Below are 18,806 nucleotides of genomic sequence, written 5' to 3'. Positions count from 1 at the left end.
AATTTTGAAGAAGTCGCTGTAATAATAATATTTTAATACGCATTTTATCAATATTTGTTATGACTTTTCTTGAAGCATTCGCGGGCCGCGAGAAATGTGGTCGCGGTGATCGTAGTTTGCCGACACCTGGTCTAACAAGTTCCGCTCTGTACGCTCAGTCCGTCAATTAGTGATAAAGTGAGCAAAGGGGTGATCTTGCTCACCTCCCAATCCAAATTTCCAGCTACAAACTCGTTCCGACAATGTGGGAAAAAAGGTTGCAATGCTTTTGCAGAGAACGGATTGCATTCCAGATTAACTCTCTTGACCTGGATAGAAGAGATCATGGAGTATATCATCATGATCATTGGTTTATTAGCAATTTTGTCAGTTCAATACAACACAAAAACACGATACAATGAAAAGATAGGAAGTTATCGAAGCGACTTGGAGTACTCTATGGAATCAGACACCCACCTTGGCCTAGGCCAGTGGTTCCCAACCTTTTTCGATTCATCGCCCCCTTTTGAAGCTCCACATCGATCATCGCCCCCCCAAATATTGGGAACCGAAAAATGGGCATAAAAACTGGGTCACCGTCGAGTTGACTAATAAAAAAGGTCGACTTTTTGGTTCGACCTCGAAATTACACTTTTCCAGCTAAATTTTCGTGAGTTGACTAAAAAAAGGTCATTTCTCAGACTTGACTCCCGCGAGGCCCGTAACAGCACTCCGTCAGCCTCCCATAAAACGTTGGTTTTGGGCCCCCATATGGCGATAAACCAAATCCAAGTCCCCCTTCAGCCAGTGGGCTTTACGTCGCTACATATCAGCTATACCCTATTCCATCTACTGTTTGGTGAGTCACCGTATTTCGCCTAAACGCGCCAAGCGCGACAAATTTTTATAATTCATGTTTGAATCGGTCAATGGTCCGGAATCATCTATCGATTGCTCTCTCAGCTCACGTATTCAGATTTACCGGTACAGCTGAGTGTGGTTTGTTGGATAAGGTAGGACCCCTAAATAATAATGTAACATCTTCGGGTGGACCCGTTATTATATTGACTTCGTTACATGATGCTATTTCGTGACCTCCTATATCTGCTATGTCAAAAGATATTGATATCGCCAAAACGTGCCAAACTAAAAGACGCACATGGTTTCAAATTGATATTTCTTTACTGGCAAATAATTTTTCCCTGCAGAGATGGCATTTGTCCTATAGGGTTCAGATCACCAGGACAGGAACATTCGACGCCAGTCATTAAGATGCCTATGGACAATTAAACATATATGTATTTGTATATATATCTGAGTTCTCGGTTAGCACAAGAGCATTCTTTTTCGGCCAACTTCTTCTCGCTGCTGATCTTCCGGTCACATTTCTTGTAGTCGCCTGTTACATGGCCTATAACTTTATATGTATTGGTGCGTCGTGGCGCAGTGGTAGCCGACGCCGAAGTCTCCGTATCCATAAATCATGCGTATTTTTGTTGAGGGAAGGGTACCCCAAAATCAAGATACATGACAATATAAAATCAAAACTTTTTGTGAGAGAGTCATGAATTTCTAAAAAATTACTCTAAAGTTTATGGTAATTTGCGAAATAATTTTAGGCCCCCCTTCGAGTTCGGCCCCCCTTCGAGTTCGGGGGTTTGGGTGCAGCAGTTACGGTCCTGACTCCAATATAGCCGTTTTATCGTGCCATCGCCCCTATCGCCCCCTTCGTTGTTTTCGCCCCCTTCGTCCGTTTTCGCCCCCCTATCGCCCCCATCGGTATTTTTACCCCCCCCCCCTAGACAGCTAAATCGCCCACGTTGGGAACCACTGGCCTAGGCGATGTATAAATTGGGCATGCGCACTGAATGAAAAGTAAAAGATAATATTGAAAAAAGTAGGCGACAAAATTGGGGTTGCTTGTCATGGAAGGTGAGGTCGATAGGTCAGGTCGTGGTCCGGTAATCTTGAGGATGGACTAGTATTTATGTGGTAGTAATTGCTCGTATTTCGACTTGAATGTGGACATGCTCGTCGACTGTCGGATGGCCGTCGGGATACTGATCCACACGTCAGGTCCGGCATATTTGATAGAGCAATGATCTTTTCGGTCGATCATATGATATTTGGACGACGTGGACCCACGTGTGTTGTGCTTGTGCACTTTTGATTCCGAGGTAAAGAAGTCATTGAAAAATTCGGGGCAATGACCACAGTGGAACTGATAAATAAACTTGGCGATTTCTAGTTTCCGGCTTATAGCCATCCGATCTGCTTGAGCGGTGTTTTAAAAAAGTCTGAAAGTGCACCGTGCTCCAAGTCGGCGGACGCGCAATGATTTGAGTAGTATAATCAGACGATATGACTAGCCTACTCCCCATAGGTAATTATGCTCATTTCAGTTTTTATATCAAACAATGAATCAAATTCATTACGTCAATCTGGGTATCATGGAGCTAGCTTTTATGGCGAAACCATCACACATTCAAAGCATATTTTTGCTGCGACTCACGTGGATTCGCTCCCTGAAGCATCTGGCTATGATGTCAAGACTTTCATCGTCGATATTGCAATCGTATAGCGTCAAAGATTCGAGACCTCCGCTCCTCGCTACTAGTGATCCAATAACATGAGCTTCATCACGACTCAACGAAATGCGAGATGTATCGATGATGGATAGTTCTTTAATCAGTTCTTCGGAATCAGATTCATAAATTATTGTGTATAACTCCATGCGAAAATGTATGTCTTCTAGTTGCGAGAGAATTGACTTTGAAAGAACGTGTTGTTTGTTCTGTTTATCCGAGACTGTTGGAAAACAAATATTTTCAGTGGATTCCCCTTGCTGTATAGCCAAATAAGCAGTAGCATTCATTTTCAGTCCACACACTCGATCAATATTTCAGCCTATACACACACTCGATCGATATTGCTAGGTCGACCTCAAACCGAATCTTTTGACCATTTCATCGGCATCATATGTCACAAATGGAACTGGATCTCGACCCTTCGTAGGAATGTATATCACGGATCTATACAAGTATAGTCTATAGCTATACCAATCTAGTGGGAAATGTTTTAACGTTAACCATTTATCGGGTTCTCGAATTTTATTGAATTATTCGTTCGGATGGATAAGACATATACATCAAGTGCAAGTGATTTGTATTTAAGTCGCTATAGGCCTCTTTTATCATATCTATTAGAGCCGGGATTTGCAATATTATCGGAGAAGGGGTGGTCATGGTCAATGATGATTGTAAGTCCACACTGGAGCTATCCCACAAGGTGCATTTGTTGACAAACTCTTATCGCTTTTGGGGCAAAACTGTTGATAACCTGCTATAGTGCCGCGAATATCGTTTGGCAGGCTAGCAATGATGAAGGCTAACCTTTTTGAAAGTCATTCGATGATTTTGAGAAGACAATGCCAGCCAAGAATCGCCGAACGACGGACCATCTTTCTTCGCCGCGATATTTTTCGTCGAAACGAGAAAATTCATGAAGATCCATTTCCGCTACGAAGCTCGCGGCAAGGAATTCTTGAAAGCTCTGATGACAGAAGTAGAACTTGAAATCGCCTTCCATCAAATGATGACTGAGAATATTGCTATCCGGAACCTTCGTCATTAAATCCTGTACTTCAAAGGCGTCAAGTCCAAATTTGCTAAAGTCGGTTTTTTTGAAAGTGACCATTCCTTTCTCCATACCGTGAAATGACACTGCTTTCAGTTTGTGGATAATCCGACGAATGTTTTCGCGGTTACGAATATTTTCTACACCTGGAAGAACTGAAATAATTCGGTCATAAAGTTCTGTAACTGTATTTGGAGGAGGTCTATTTGGATCCCTCCCCATCAGAACAGCTGCGAGCATTAGGAAAACAGGAACGCAAACTAAATGAAGTAATCGTGGGGACATGATTTCGATTCTACTCCACAGCTCCGCGCCATTATCCTTGAGTAGAAAGACAAATAGCTTACGCGCGTCCTGTGGTGTAAGACCGTGCAGAGCAATGATATCCTTGGGCCGGGCCTTCGCTGGTAACTCCGAAATTTTGAATTCACGTGATGCTACGAATATCTTGACACGAGGAAGTAAATTGCGAGCTAGAATGTTGTACATGATGACCGAAGTACTTGCTTTGTCATATGGCTTTATCTTTTGGATTTCACCCTCCACGAAATCCCATCTTGCTTGATCAAGACCGTCAAAAATTAAAATTGCATCCGATTGGTGTCGCACCAACCATTTGAAAGCCTGATCCTCATCAGATTTACTTTTGTAAAGACCGCCAAAGAGAAACCGGGACGTTTTTATAGACTCCTGCTCTTTGATTTCTTTGACTTCTATATAATGCACCATTTTCTGTTTTCTTTTTTTGAGCGACACCTTTTCACTGCCTTCTTTCACAGGAAACTTTTCAAGGGATTCCTGAGCTATTCTACGCGTGAGAGTGGTTTTACCCGATCCCGCTGATGCAACTATAGCAGTGAACCCTACAGAGTCTGAAGAATCGTCTTTCTCTAGAATTGTTGACATTACCTCTTCAAACGTGATCGTATCACTTTTATATCCGTTTTTTTCATGACGCCCCTTGTAATAGTCACCAACGTCCACTTTCCTCATCTGTGGAAACACTACAAAGTTTGGTTCGCGAAGGTTCTCATTCCTGAAGGCTTCGCGAATACCCAAGGCCGCTTCTTGGTGGGTATTGGCGTTGATACTTTCTACTAATCTACCTGCGAAAAAATATATCAGAATTTCCTAATTTGTCATATTGTCAGTTTTTAGTGAATCCCTTTATAGAGTGAACAATAAACAGCCGTGATCGTGAAAATTCTTATTCGCGGTTGATCAGCCAATAAAATGCAATAGCCCAGTGGTTCTCAACCTTTTCATCTTCCCGTACCCCTTTTGGACCGTTATTGAACCCCTTGAACCCCTGGAGTGTTGGTTAAAATTTAACTCAATTATCGTGCGAGCGACATCTCTCTGGTGCAAAAATAAACTGCAGTCTAGTGATAAACAGCAACAAAATGTCCTTTCTTGAGAATAGCATCATACATGTGTGTATTAATTGCGTAGACTTTGATTAGTTCAAAGCGAATTCTGTAGCTGCATTTTTGACATATGAAATCATGTCTTGAAAATCCGTGTCTTCGATTTGATATGAACGAGTGCAGGAAATGTATATTTCCACAGGGATAGGTGGTGGCGAATGTAATAATAACGCGTAACGCTTCCGCCGACAGCTTTGGGTATGATCGCAACATTTATCATCCGTGTAAGCGGTGTTTTATAAAAGTTCAAAAGTGGGCAGTGCTACAAGTCGGCAGCTACGGAATAAAAATGAAGAAATCGGTCGGGTGTAAATGACCGTTGTGCTCGACAAACACCACAAATACCACAACAGTAACATATATATGACACCTAAATTGAGAAACATAATTTTTAATGAACATATAACGTCCAGCCTAGTAATTCCTATATAGCAGTTGATCTTGAAGTTATTCTGGAATAGTGATGAGATTTTTGCAAACATATCGAGGTCACCTCGCTTGACCTCTACTCCAACTTTTTTTCGCAAACCCCAACAAACCCGGAATATGTTAGAATCAGTGAGCCATTGGCAATTTGACAATTAAAATGTGTTACATCTTAGACAGCCTGTTGATGTGAGTCCTGAAGATTTAGCAGTTTCGATGCGAAACTGCATAATGATTTCACTAATTTGAATCAATACAAATACCAAGTTATCAACCATTTTGCAAATTTAGGGGTTTCGTGAACCCGCGGTTGAGAACCATTGGTCAACAGCAGGGGTGTCAAACATACGACCCGCGGGCCGTATCCGGCCCGCCAGACGATTTCATTCGGCCAACGATGCAATTCTCAGTAGATTGTAAAATGCTTGTATTATCCAGCACATTTCCAACAAATTTGAGATTTTTAGTACACAATCCCTTAAGAGCACAAATGTCGAGTATGTTCATAGGCCACATTATTACCATGCGAATCCGGTGTTGTGGTCACTCTAGTCACGATTACGAATATATCTCTGACGTTGACATCTTATTCCTAAAAGGCTAAAAGACTAAAAGTGCAACCTTTTATGGAAAAATAAACCGAAAAGTAGTTATATTCACAGAAGGGAAAACGCCAATGAGAAACCGTTATATGCAGGTTACATGCTGAAGAATATATAGTTACACAAAATTTAATTCAAATATCAGTAGCCGCATTGCTGTATGACTTCTGACTGAACAGGTCCCAACATGCAGGAAGACTCGAATGGTGGTTTACTAATAATGAACCAAATTCCAAATTCCTCGCCTGCAGTTAAATCTCTTGAATACATCACAACTCAATATACTAAAGCGAAAGTAGCATACTAATATGCCAACTTGCATGGTCGTTTATAGCCTGTTGTTTGCAAATTAAGTTGTTACTTGAATAGAACCCCTATGGTCCGTAATATGACGCAATATACTATTATGTACGTATGCTTGTAAAACAAGGGCATCGATTTTGAGGTATAATTTTGGAAAAATTTGACTGGTCCGACTCGCGAGCAATCCGAGGGTTCGAATCCGGCCCGCGGCGCTGTTTGACTATGACACCCCTGGTCTACACAAATGATACAATGTCCTCATTAAGCTTGGATGTTTATGTCGTCACTAGGGCAAGTTTTTGCAAGTTTTTTACAGCTTCCAGCAGCTCACTAAACACTCCAAATTTGGGTAGTATGATGTTTTAAGGAGTGAATTAAAAATAAGCTCAATATAAAACTATTTCTACTATGGTTTTATTCTCTTTGATTTGTATACCAAAGAGCTATGTGATGGACTAGCTGCTTATCAAAGTTATCTATAGACGCATATGACGCTACTGGCTTGCAAGTTACAAGTTCAACGACCCGATCCAACACGATAGTGCCCGAACTAAATCAAAAGTGGAAGTATGACTTGGCTTTTGGGCAAGCCTGCACAAACGGAAACAGGTTGTGTCTGGTTTTTCGAAGTAAAGTCTTTTTGAGATAGATTGTGTAACTCTAAGGTCCAACCCTCGGCCCGATAGTTACTTTCACTCCTAATGGTATTTTATCTTTGAATCATAATCTAATTTAAATGTACCAGCCAGCTTTAAGGGGCGAAATAATATAATATTGTGGTAGCTGCTGGGTTATACTACGGAACCATTCTGGTATCTCATACTCTAATGATTATATATATAAAAAAAACTTGTGCACCAATTCAACTTTTTACTGCAAGTTTTGTTAAAATTAAGTACAACTTTCTCACGATTCTGGTGCAACAAAACTTGCCATAGTCACTACAGACGAATGACGAACGAATGCTCTTCCGCGAAGATTGTGATTGTATAGAGCAGTGTTTATTAACCTTTTAGCGCTTGTACCAGTCGAGCTTGTCATAAAATTTCTCGTACCCCCCTTTTCAACACAACTTCTGATGATACCTACACGATCATAAACATGAAATCGCGCCTAGCGCGCAGAAAACTTCTGAGTTAAATAATTCGGCCAATGATATATTCACTTTTTTGTTAGTTTTAGGCTCTAGATAGCGTATAGGTCAAATTCCACAATGCATCTTGTACCCCCTGATTTGGTGCTTCGTATCCCCAAGGGGTTGACGGGCCCATGCTTAAGAACCCCTGGTGAAAAATAACATATTTAAGGCTATGCGTAGAGATATATATACATTGTATATTGTATATATTGTATTGTATTGTATTGTATATATTGTATATTGTATACATGTATACATTGTGTCGTATCGTAACAGGCAACACCTTGCTGCGTGATCAGACCAGTACTATCGTGACAGTAACGAATCTGCTTCTCTTCAGAAAAGAAATTTTACAAAAGACATGATCTCACATTAGGATAAAATAAATTTTTACACAGAGCTGTCAAGTGTACATGTTCTTCTTGCAGACCGGAGGTGAGTAGGCTACACCTGCTGCTTTATAAACGGACTAAAATTACGAGCCAATACATTCATTTCTGCTTGGCTAAACTGCTGAAAAATGAATAAATTACTGCATTACTTAATCACTGGCACCGTTAGAAAATCCTTCACATTGAAACCGTAATGGTTTCCCTGTTCATCCTCTTCGCCTTTTTGACATCAGGGGGAAACTATACTAAAATCGGGAATGGAAGTTCTTATTCAGACTATGAAGTAGGCTAGGTCGAATGGCTGATCGATGCTTGGATAGGATATATTTCTTCTGCCTATTTTACTTACCAACTACCTTCGTTTTGACCGGGTCAGTCAGTCAGTCACATGGAGTTCCCGCAAAAACGAAGGAAATTTCATAATGCAGTTCGTTTCCTTTTCCTTTGCCCAACCCCGAAGGGCCGAACCATAAAGTCCTTATAGTTATGATACACAACATGAGGCGACTATTTCTTGTCTTGGTCACCAAGAGGATTTCGGATATAAGTTTTATAGGCAAACTTTACAAACAAAGCATAAGCTTTGTTTTTACATCCACGTCCACTAGACGAAGTCATGTCTAAAACTGATACAACAAAACATTTTGCAACAAACAACTCAATCCCATATTCTGGCTCATTGTGAATGGCGTAACAACTGACTTAATTCGAGTGCACTCGTTTCCAGATCGTCTTTATCAAGGTTATTAGTGATGAAACGCCACGTAGAAGAAAGAGGGTCTAAAAGATACGGGCCTTTGGTCAAAAAACATATAGGCGAAAAAGAACAGCGTTCTTGGAGAATCTCAGACTGCATGCTTTAGCACAGAGGTTCTCAATTGCTGTGCCGTGGCACCTTGGGTGCCAACTGGACTGCTTAGGGGTGCCCGGAGAAAATGAGCTAAAGTTCGGTACTGTCGAAATATAAAATTGAACAACATCCAAATTCTGACTAGCATTTCTTGAAGTCATAATAGTAGCCTATATCAGCGACGTATGGGAGGGTAGGCCCTAGGGTGCTATGTATTGCCGGTAATCCAACTGCTCAGCTCACCTGCGGTGACTAGGCGGCCATATTGAAACTTGGCAACAAGTGATGACATTTGTTGGACACGCCAATCGGAATACGAGACTAAACATTGATATGGTATAAGTTGCCACGAACTATTTTTCCATTTTGGAGGATGCCAGGAGGTAAAAAAGGTTGAGAACCATTGCTTTGGCAGATTGAAATTGCTAGATCATCTTTTGATCGTAAATAATGATATAATTAGTCCGTGATTGCTGTGCGATTTTCGTATCCATACTTTTCATTGTACTTCAACGATCCTGCGTGTTGTATATAACTCGTGTGTGGTACAATTTTAACACTATGTGGGAAAACACCTAATTTACATACGTTAGGTTAAAATTTGGTCAAAATTCAGTTTCTTTAGGTCAAAAAAAGTCAAAAGTTGATTATTTAGGTCGAAACAAAATCGCCCTACTTATCACTGAAGCGTAATGTTGTTCCGTAGAGAAGGGATAAATTTCAAAGTTCCCGTCAATTATTACACAGGGAAACAAAAAAATATATTTTTCAAAAATAATGATGGGAGATCGATGCAGGGGTATATCAACGGCGCTGAGTCCGAAAATGGCATTACTTTTGCCGAATTGGCTCTCTTTTTTTTTGAGATATTGCACCTTCCTACATATGCCATGGAAAGTAGTACGATTGTGGGTAATATAGGTTAACTCGCGATTGAGGAGGTGTATATGGGCTTAGGTTCGTTTATATCATCTCTCATGTAGTAGCAACATGTGCGTTGTGGTGCACTAATAAAGCAATAGTTAGTTTTATCCTGGAAATTATCATGTAGAGGCTATTTTTCCGACAGATTACTTCAATCAACACCCCCCTCATTTAAGCTACGAAAACAGTCAAATGACTCTTATCTCATCACCGATTATTAGTGGGCTCAAATTTAACACGCTTTTCGACGCTTTTTAATATTGGATACTGTCCCTTGCTATCATTTTCCGAAATTTCCGTTCATGGTTGTTTTTATTAAGTATGTTAAAAGTTGAGTGATAGCTAGAGAGAGAAAGTGTTGCAATGACCTAGATTTCTTTTGCTACGTATGTTACAAGAACACGTTGAACATGAAGCGATTCAATATGTGAAATGCAACCAAGTGCACTTACAAGGAGTACATTGGTATTATGTTGAGAGATCAAGATAAACGCAAGGCACCGTAAACGTCCCGCCAGCATTAAGCTAAAACCTCGCGATTGTGGATCGAAACGTAAAGTCTAAATAATGCAATTTGTAATCCCCGTAGTTTTGTGCGAGCCGAAGAGCCACCATGATAATTGATACTTTTTACATGAATGAGATGTGAGGTTGGAATAAAAACAAAAGTCATAGCACTTCCTCAACATTGACTCTGCTTTATAGTCAATTACCCGCTCCCTGAAATTCCAGTTGCTGCTTTACGTCCCTGCCAGATCTGATTTCGAAAGATGCTACGATATAGGATCTAGTACAAGATGTAGATGGCAATAGTATATGCTGCAGAAAATCCATTAATGCTGACTCCTCAACCAACGCCGAGATCAGCTAAACAACGGAGGTCTTGACTTGTGTTGAAACGACAAAAAAAAAACTATGGGGATTGGGGATAACGTGGAGGTGTTGTTCACGGACGTTCTTGGAACAACGATAAGCACGAGCAAAAAAGTTCAGTATCAATGCTTTCCCAAAAAAAACAGGACATATGAGTGAGGAACGAGGTGGAAGGTTTCTCATATAAATCAAATAAATGGAAAAGAAGTATCGAGATAGTTGCGATGCTTACATTATGACTGAATACTGTCATGTGCCTATTGTGAATCTGTCCCCATCAAAATCGTACAAGAGGACTTTCCTGCAGATGACTTCAAACTAATTCGAGTTAATAACAGGAGTTGCATCTAGGAACTTCATTATTCCACATCTCGATATTGATTTATTTGTGCCAGAAGATGTGAATAATCATTAGCCAACAAAATTATTACTTGCTTGTTTATTTCGTTTGTGTTTCCAAATTGTCGTCTTTTTGTAGGTTCAGGCATACTTATTTTTTTACCGAATTACTGCTATTTGTTGTTCACTTCAAGCACATTGATCGGTATAGGAAGCTTATTGTCACAAATCACATTATATTAGCAGAATCATATGAAAATACGAATAAATGGAGTATTTTAGTGTTTGATATATGGAAAAGAATAGATTTACGCAGTACAGTTTCGTTCGTTGTGTTTTACGTTTCTCACATTCTCGTGGTTTCAGTACAGACTACAAAAACTACTAAAACATTTAGTATAGGCTGTTAGGATAAAATGTAGCCTAGTTTGGATAAAATAAATAAAATAAAAATTTCTAAATTCGATGATATCTCGAAAGATGGAGCCAATCTGCAGAAACCAATGTCATTTTCGAGCTCAGCGCCCTCGATTTATCATAAAATCGCTCTCACCAACCATTTTGATTTTTTTTTCTGTATCAGGTCCGATTGCGATTATATTGTGGTCCCTTCTATGTTGTCAGCATTAATTTATGGTAACACAATGAATAAACAATCTATCGATATATTGTCCAACCTGATAATGATGATGGTCGAAAGATCTTGCGAATATTTCGTCGAAATTTTTTCATTCGGGTCTCATTTTCATTTTGACCTCCACCTGATATAAAATTGCTTCTTTAATTTGATGAACGAAAACGCCACAAGCACTGCGGGTCAAGTCAGGATATCGGCATAAAGCAATCAAATGGTAAAAAAATATTCACTAATTCTAACACTTGGTTGATTGCATAGAATTTACGCATACAGTTCTTTTGCGTCATACTCTGGGGAATTAAGTAGTAGTAAATGGTTATTATACCCATAGTCAGAGGTACTGTTGGTTAGGGTGGAGTGAAAAATGAAAATTTTTGAATTTCTAAAAAAGGTCTTGATACGTGGTGCCAAATAGTAAACAAATAAATTCTATCATAATTTTGGGTTCGTACACCCTCTAGTGGTCGTGCAATTTCACCGAACGAGCCAAAAACAGCTAATTTCGCCATATCTTGATCATCACTTACACTAGAAAGTCAGTTTTGGGCTTGAAAGATGCAGAAGCAACATGTTTCTATCTCACTTCCACAGAACTTACTCTTAAAAACGAACAGAATAAAAGTTACAAGCAAATTTCTGATTTTATAGGTAAAATTAAGCACTGAAGCAGTGGGTAGGATGTCAAAAGTGTGTAGTGATTGATCTTATGACTGAGCAACATACCATATCCATTAGAACCACTTTTCAAAACTTGCTCAAACAAATGAAACCCCCTCCAAGCATAAAAAGCATTTTGGTAAGAAATCTCATGAGGGCCGTTGTTATGAACTTACCGATATCGTGATGCCGCGCTACCAATAGAAGCTGTTTTAAATACACTTTTAGCAGTCTCTATTCGATGCCCGAAGCCTATTTATGCTTGGAGGGGGTTTCATTTGTTTGAGAAAGTTTCGAAAAGTAATTGTAATTGCTAGGGTATGTTGCTCAGTCATAAGATTAATCACTACACGCTTTTGACATCCTACCCACTGCTTCAGTGCTTAATTTTACCTATAAAATCAGAAATTCGCTTATAACTTTTTTTCTGTTCATTTTTAAGAGTAAGTTCTATTGAAGTAAGATAGAAACATGTTGCTTCTGCATCTTTTAAGCCCAAAACTGACTTTCTAGTGTAAGTGATGATCAAGATATGGCGAAATTAGCTGTTTTTGGCTCGTTCGGTGAAATTGCACGACCACTAGAGGGTGTACGAACCCAAAATTATGATAGAATTTATTCGTTTACTATTTGGCACCACATATCAAGACCCTTTTTTGAAACTCAAAAATTTTCAGTTTTCACTCCACCCTACTGTTGGTAGAGAAGTATATATTAGTTTATCGAATTATAGTAAACAGGAATCAGGTATCATATTGTATTAGGTGTTCAGTGAGGGAAACCTATACTTTTTCTTAATATTCAAGTATGTTTTCTTTATGTATGCACTAATTCCTCAGTGGCTTAAGCCCACTTTCAGTTAAAGCATATACGTGTCGTTTGTCTCTGAAATAGAATGCCTGGATATATAGCTAAACGCATGAGTGCGGAGGAATATAAGATAATTAGCCACGATAGATAGTTAAATCTGCTTCCAGACTACACTACCTACACAGTAGGCATGATTGAACAGTATATTCATATTGAAATGAACCCGAATATTTTCGGCTAACACTCGTCAGGGGTAATCGTCAGCAACTAGTAGAGAATTGGAAAGAACATTGTATATCAACAATCGTATCACAAAATATGACGTCACCAGCATGAAATTTCGTGAATGAGAGAGCGCTCAATGTACTATTTTTAGGTGGTACACGAACTCCTTTTGTTGACAGAGTTTTGGTTGGTGTATTTTGATAAAAGTCGACTCAGGAACGCATAAACCAACATGTCCCCTATTTTCAGTTTGTCACGTAGAAATAGTTTTATTCCCCAATACGAAAAATAGCCTGAGGAATTTCGTAGCTGTTTTCACGGAGTACCAACATTTAATATTCATAAAAGTCAAGTAAAGCCCAGACATTTTGTTGCGCTTCGCGCACAGTAGTTATGGAGTGGAAAATATGTTTTCGCAAAAGTATCAGTGAATATTATTTAGGTGCCGGATTGCTCGATTCCGCTCACACCGCATTGTCGCCCATATCAAATATTTCATCACAGTAAATATGGCCCACCATAACTTTTGAAACAACCGTTTCGCAATCTAGCAATTACCCATCATATCGTAATCTAGCAGCCCATGACGTGTCCTGCTAATCTGGAAGATCCGGCTTTTTTTAACGATACACCTGTTTTAGCAGATCACGCTTGAAGCTTTATGGACAAGAGACATGAAATATATTTTCCGATTTCTAGAAATGGTATTTATATTTCACTTTCAATTCCGAGTATCATACTTTCAGTTCTTTTGTCTGCAGAACATACATGTTGAAGCATAAATGCAAGTGCAGTATTGCCTCTATTTAGCTACACTAAATATAAATTTTACGATCCACAATATTTGTTATTACCGTATACTAATCGCGCAAAGTGTTGAAACCTTATCCGATACAGCTTCTCCGCATTGATCTTCACCTAAACTTGGGGTCTTATAATATGGGGTAGGGCGCCATGCCATGATATTTTATAAAACGGGATCTTCTAGTAAACAAAGGGTTAATATCGCATTTTCATATCAATACTCTAATTTGCATCCCATGATGCGAAAGAATGCTTATTCTTTCGAAAATTGATACTTCCTGGAAAGCATCAATACGAATCAAGCTCTCAGCTTTTGACAGTCCATGCGAGCGAATTAAGACTGTTTTCAAAACTACTTACTTGAGTAGATTTAAAATCAGTTGATTCTACTTCTACTTCAAGTAGTTCTAGGTGGCTTATGGAAGAAGTACTTCTACTCGTACTTCAGTAGATTTTTTTTGCCGCTACTTCTACTTCTTCTTGAGTAGATTTCTTGACTACTTTGACCACCTCTGGTTCACACACAGAACGCGAACGCGAACCTCACGTTCACACCATCCCTACTACACAGTCCCGAATAGGTATAATAACCGCGAATGGAACACCAAGATATCATAAACGAATCGAACGTATAGAGGAATGTATCGGATGAAAGATATTCTACCATCAAGAACGTCTCGTTTATTCCGAAACAACATAGAAAATAAAATTACTGAAAATCATCTCTCATCGAATCTGACATAATCCACATAACTAACAATGGTAAGTAAACGTACAATATGTCATGAACTAAGATAATACGGGCTTCATGATATAATGGGAAGGAGCAAAGAGAGCCTGTTATCCTCGTGTGGCAGCTCGTCAGTATTTATCATTATCGCGTGCATGTGCGCTTTCGACACACATCCAGTCCAATTTTGTTTTGGCTTTTGATCAAAACTTCTTCATTCTTTGGTTTGATTATCGTGTGCACACAGTGTTGCATTTAAAGCAAATGGAGTTTGACAACACTTTGTTTGAAACATGATTTAGAAAGCGTTTTAAAAAATATCAAATGTAACCTTCGGAAAAACATGCACCCGGTATAGTCGGCGTAATCGATATGGTATTGGTTAGAGAACTAGTGATGGTGTGAACGTGAGACTCACGTTCGTGTTCCCAACGAACATTGGTATGTTCTGCACTGTGAACCTTTTTCATGTATTACAATTTTCACGTCATTATAACGTGTCTTTGGGTAAAATTCTTTTCATTTCAACTTCGGAACACTCTCTGAAGGACAATGTTTTCCTCCTAATATGTAAACCGTCTTATTTCATCTACTAATATCCAGTGTTGGGATGACTCGAGTCATGACTTGACTCGAGTCAGACTCAAGTCAACTTTTTCGTATGACTTGACTTGACTCGAGTCACTTTGCAAAAATGACTTGACTTGACTTGACTCGGTGCTTCAGAATAGCGGATTGACTCGTGACTCGGAGCAAAATTTACGAGTCAATTTCAAGTCATCAATAAGTAAACGGTGTCGACCAAATCCATGTATCATGTGTATTGTGTATATTCGGATTGTTAGCGATACGCCGGTGACACTTGTGAGTGCATCCAGTCATTCACTTATTGTACGTTTCACTGGTCCTCCATTGTTACATCACAAATATATTGGACGCAAACGAAATGATCACAGCCTACGTTGCCGTAGTAGTAAGTAGATTAATAGCAACGTAGGTCCATATCTGTTTCTTAGACGGCTCAGTGCTTACATTGCGCAGTGCTCACCTTCACCAACCATCTTGTATGATTTAAATAGAATGAATATAGTTCATGCATTTATATTCTCACGGATGTATAGCTGGGTAGCGTATTGTACCATATCAATCTGTTTGAACTTCTCGACGCTTCGTATTCGAATCTCTATTTTGGCGGATAATAACATTATTAACAGACTGTAGCATGTAACTATACAGTTACTCACGTCTTTTATTAGTGGTTCTACGTGTGCGTGTGCGATACAATGATATTTTGCATGTATATTTAACTTTATATTCGTTATTTGATTCAAGATGAATGGCAAATTAATCTGTCTTTCACACAGCTGGCAAAAATGTTATGACTTTGAATATTCACTCTTACTTCGATAATTCAATTTGACTTGAATTGTGACTTGACTCGTGACTTGACTTGACTTGACTCGACTTGACTCGAGTCACCTCCAAAAATCGAGTGACTTAACTTGACTCGAGTCACCTTAGAAAATCGATTGACTTGACTTGACTCGAGTCAAAATCTGCAATGACTCGAGATGACTCGTGACTCGAAGGTAGTGACTTGATCCCAACACTGCTAATATCTCACCTTGGTCAGGAAAATTTGAACTCACAATGATATACTCAATGTTGCATCCTTCAACTTTTAGCCGGCTGTTTTTGAATCTTTGATCGATGCGTTGTCCTTTGTCCAATGTGATAGATTCTTTAAAAATTATACACGTTTGAAGTTGATCTGGTTCAGTATCAACCGTTGGTTGATAACAAATGCATATTATCTATTATGCTCATCGCCATTGGATCAAGATCAAAGGTGTCTTGCAAAAGCATACAACGAAAGCCGATCGTGTTATAAGTCAAAACTCAGAAACCATTGATGTCGAAACACCAGCAATACTAAAACAACAACAGCAACGACGCTATGTGTTAGCACATATTTAAGACTATGCTTGGTACGCATACACTAGGCAACGGATGAAGCAATTGATTTGTGCGATACATGGAAAGACGGATGTCCCTTCCACTAATTGTATTGCAACTGCAAATATAAGCATAGCAGCCTGAAGATGAAGATCTTCAACAACACACGAACAGGGGTTGGGGAAGACAAAGCTCTGCTCTAAGCAACAACGTGAATGAATGTGGTATAAAGACGTATGACGTTTTGACACATGGTTCCGAGAGCCCGAAATGGCATAGACAAACAGCAAGAGACTTTTTATTGTAAAAGTTGGAATCAGCACTGCCAGTCATTCAAAATAGAGAGAGCAAATTAATGGAGAGCAACCTCTTGAGTCTTCAGCCTGCTATGGACAAATGAAGTACTAGTAACTAGACAAGTGGATCCCAAAATTTTTTAGACACGCCCCCTTGTGGCAGTGATGAAACCCCCCCTCCCCCCTTCTTGGAGGTACAGAACAAATGGTACAATACAATGGTACAGGTACAAACGTAATATTGGAATCTTCATTTAATGCTGCTGATGGTATTAGATTAGCGAAGTCATGTTAAGGATCCTCGAACTTGATTGTGATTGTTCGGTATTCATTGAACGAAACGCGACTTTGCTGTCGGAATTTTACAAACCTTTATTCTGAAGCCACAGTAGCTTCCACAAACAACCAGTCCGAAACTAGCACAAGGTTACTTTATGCGGCTTCATGCAACACTTGCATTACTGTGAGGTACGCCAAAATTTGATGATATATTTCTTCAATTAATGATCAATTGTTCAACTTCTTGCATTTTGGATTTGAGATAAAACGTATTATTGATAACCAATGACTATGAAACGTATTATCGTGTTTAGGACCTCCGAATCCTCAAGTATTCGTAACATGGCAACTGTACGAAGAGAATAACGCTTCGATTTCATCGATGTTCAATATTAGAATTGGATAATTTCTTTCTCGCAACGATCGCAAGCATAAGTCGCATTAGCTCTTGTTTGTTGCACATCGCTCGATTTAATAGAGCAGCTGTCATGTGCCATGTCATGGTTCAAACTGGATGGCATCATAAATACAATATATTCAGATTGCTCCTTTTGATTATATCAATTCAAAGAGAGGTGATTTGTATATGACGTAATTGCTTTTCTCGGCTGAAAAATATTTATATGTATATTCGGACTTGCTTTGCCTCAACCTAAACATGTTTAAACGAAACTTTCAATTTTTGTTAGTACGAATATTGCAAAACTTGTTACCTGCGAGCTCTGATGATGATGATGTGGGGCTTATATCAATAACGTCGGACGATTGCCATTCACCTCCTTCAGCCATGATAATGATTACGTGGCAGCAAAAGGTTTGAATGTATCAGGCAATACTGAAAATTAACAGGCGTAATGTTTAAAATCTGTATTGAACCTGAAAAGGTAATGTCGTTTCCTGGAATTCTTACGGGGAGCAGGATGTGATACAGCAACAATCATACCTAGCGGGATTTCATGATTGGTACGATGGTACGCTAATCGATGTCTAGTTCTTGAAGGTCCGCGGAATGCGCAAATAACTAACGTTAAATCACTCGGATAAATCTTATATTCAAAATATATAAAATATACGGCAGAAAAAGCGGTGCCTACAGCTGCGGTATTTAAAGTCGACTACCGAACTCAGCTTCCAACAACACGAGGTGAACGCGATGAGTGGGAGCAGGGAAACTAATCAAGCAATTAGCCCACTCTTCATTGCAGTGTTCCACTTTCCGTATTGTAAATATCCCGTGGCCCACCTTTCAAATATATGTTCGATCTCAGTTAATAGAGTTAGCGTTATATAGTGTGTAAGTGGGTAACGTTACACAGTGTGTAAGTGGGTAACGATACCTGCTAGGTCTCGCTATGCCACTAAAGGCAAAAACTAGGGACGGTGTGAAAGTGAGGTTCACGCTCGCGTTCTGTGTGTGAACCTCAGAAATTAAGAGGTTCGCGTTCTCAGACGAAACTTGATAGGTTCTGCACTGTGAGCCGTTCTCGTGTGCTACAATTTTCCACGTCATTATAACGTCTTTG

At 39.4% G+C, this 18,806-nt stretch overlaps 2 protein-coding genes across 2 annotated transcripts in view; one reads left to right on the top strand and one right to left on the bottom strand.

Moving 5' to 3' along the window:
- The window catches only part of LOC145439865 (uncharacterized), a 437,408-nt gene that overhangs the window by 25,309 nt on the left and 393,293 nt on the right, over window positions 1-18,806 (top strand). The window lies entirely within an intron of this gene.
- LOC145439831 (uncharacterized) overlaps window positions 1-18,806 on the bottom strand; it is a 47,368-nt gene that overhangs the window by 22,754 nt on the left and 5,808 nt on the right. The window contains exons 2-6 of the mRNA XM_080317467.1: window positions 17,997-18,118; window positions 16,377-16,493; window positions 3,372-11,650; window positions 2,492-2,787; window positions 204-308 (exon numbers count right to left, since the gene is read on the bottom strand). Coding sequence (XP_080173593.1) covers window positions 204-308; window positions 2,492-2,787; window positions 3,372-4,608 — 1,638 coding nt within the window. The 5' untranslated portion in view covers window positions 4,609-11,650; window positions 16,377-16,493; window positions 17,997-18,118. The remainder of the gene's footprint in view (window positions 1-203; window positions 309-2,491; window positions 2,788-3,371; window positions 11,651-16,376; window positions 16,494-17,996; window positions 18,119-18,806) is intronic.

The sequence above is a fragment of the Botryllus schlosseri genome, chromosome 5, assembly GCF_051294905.1.
Source record: "Botryllus schlosseri isolate E-star chromosome 5, Bs_hap1, whole genome shotgun sequence".
Taxonomy (NCBI): domain Eukaryota; kingdom Metazoa; phylum Chordata; class Ascidiacea; order Stolidobranchia; family Styelidae; genus Botryllus; species Botryllus schlosseri.
The sequence above is the reverse complement of the archived record's forward strand: the minus strand, read 5'-3'. Positions and strand labels throughout refer to the sequence as shown.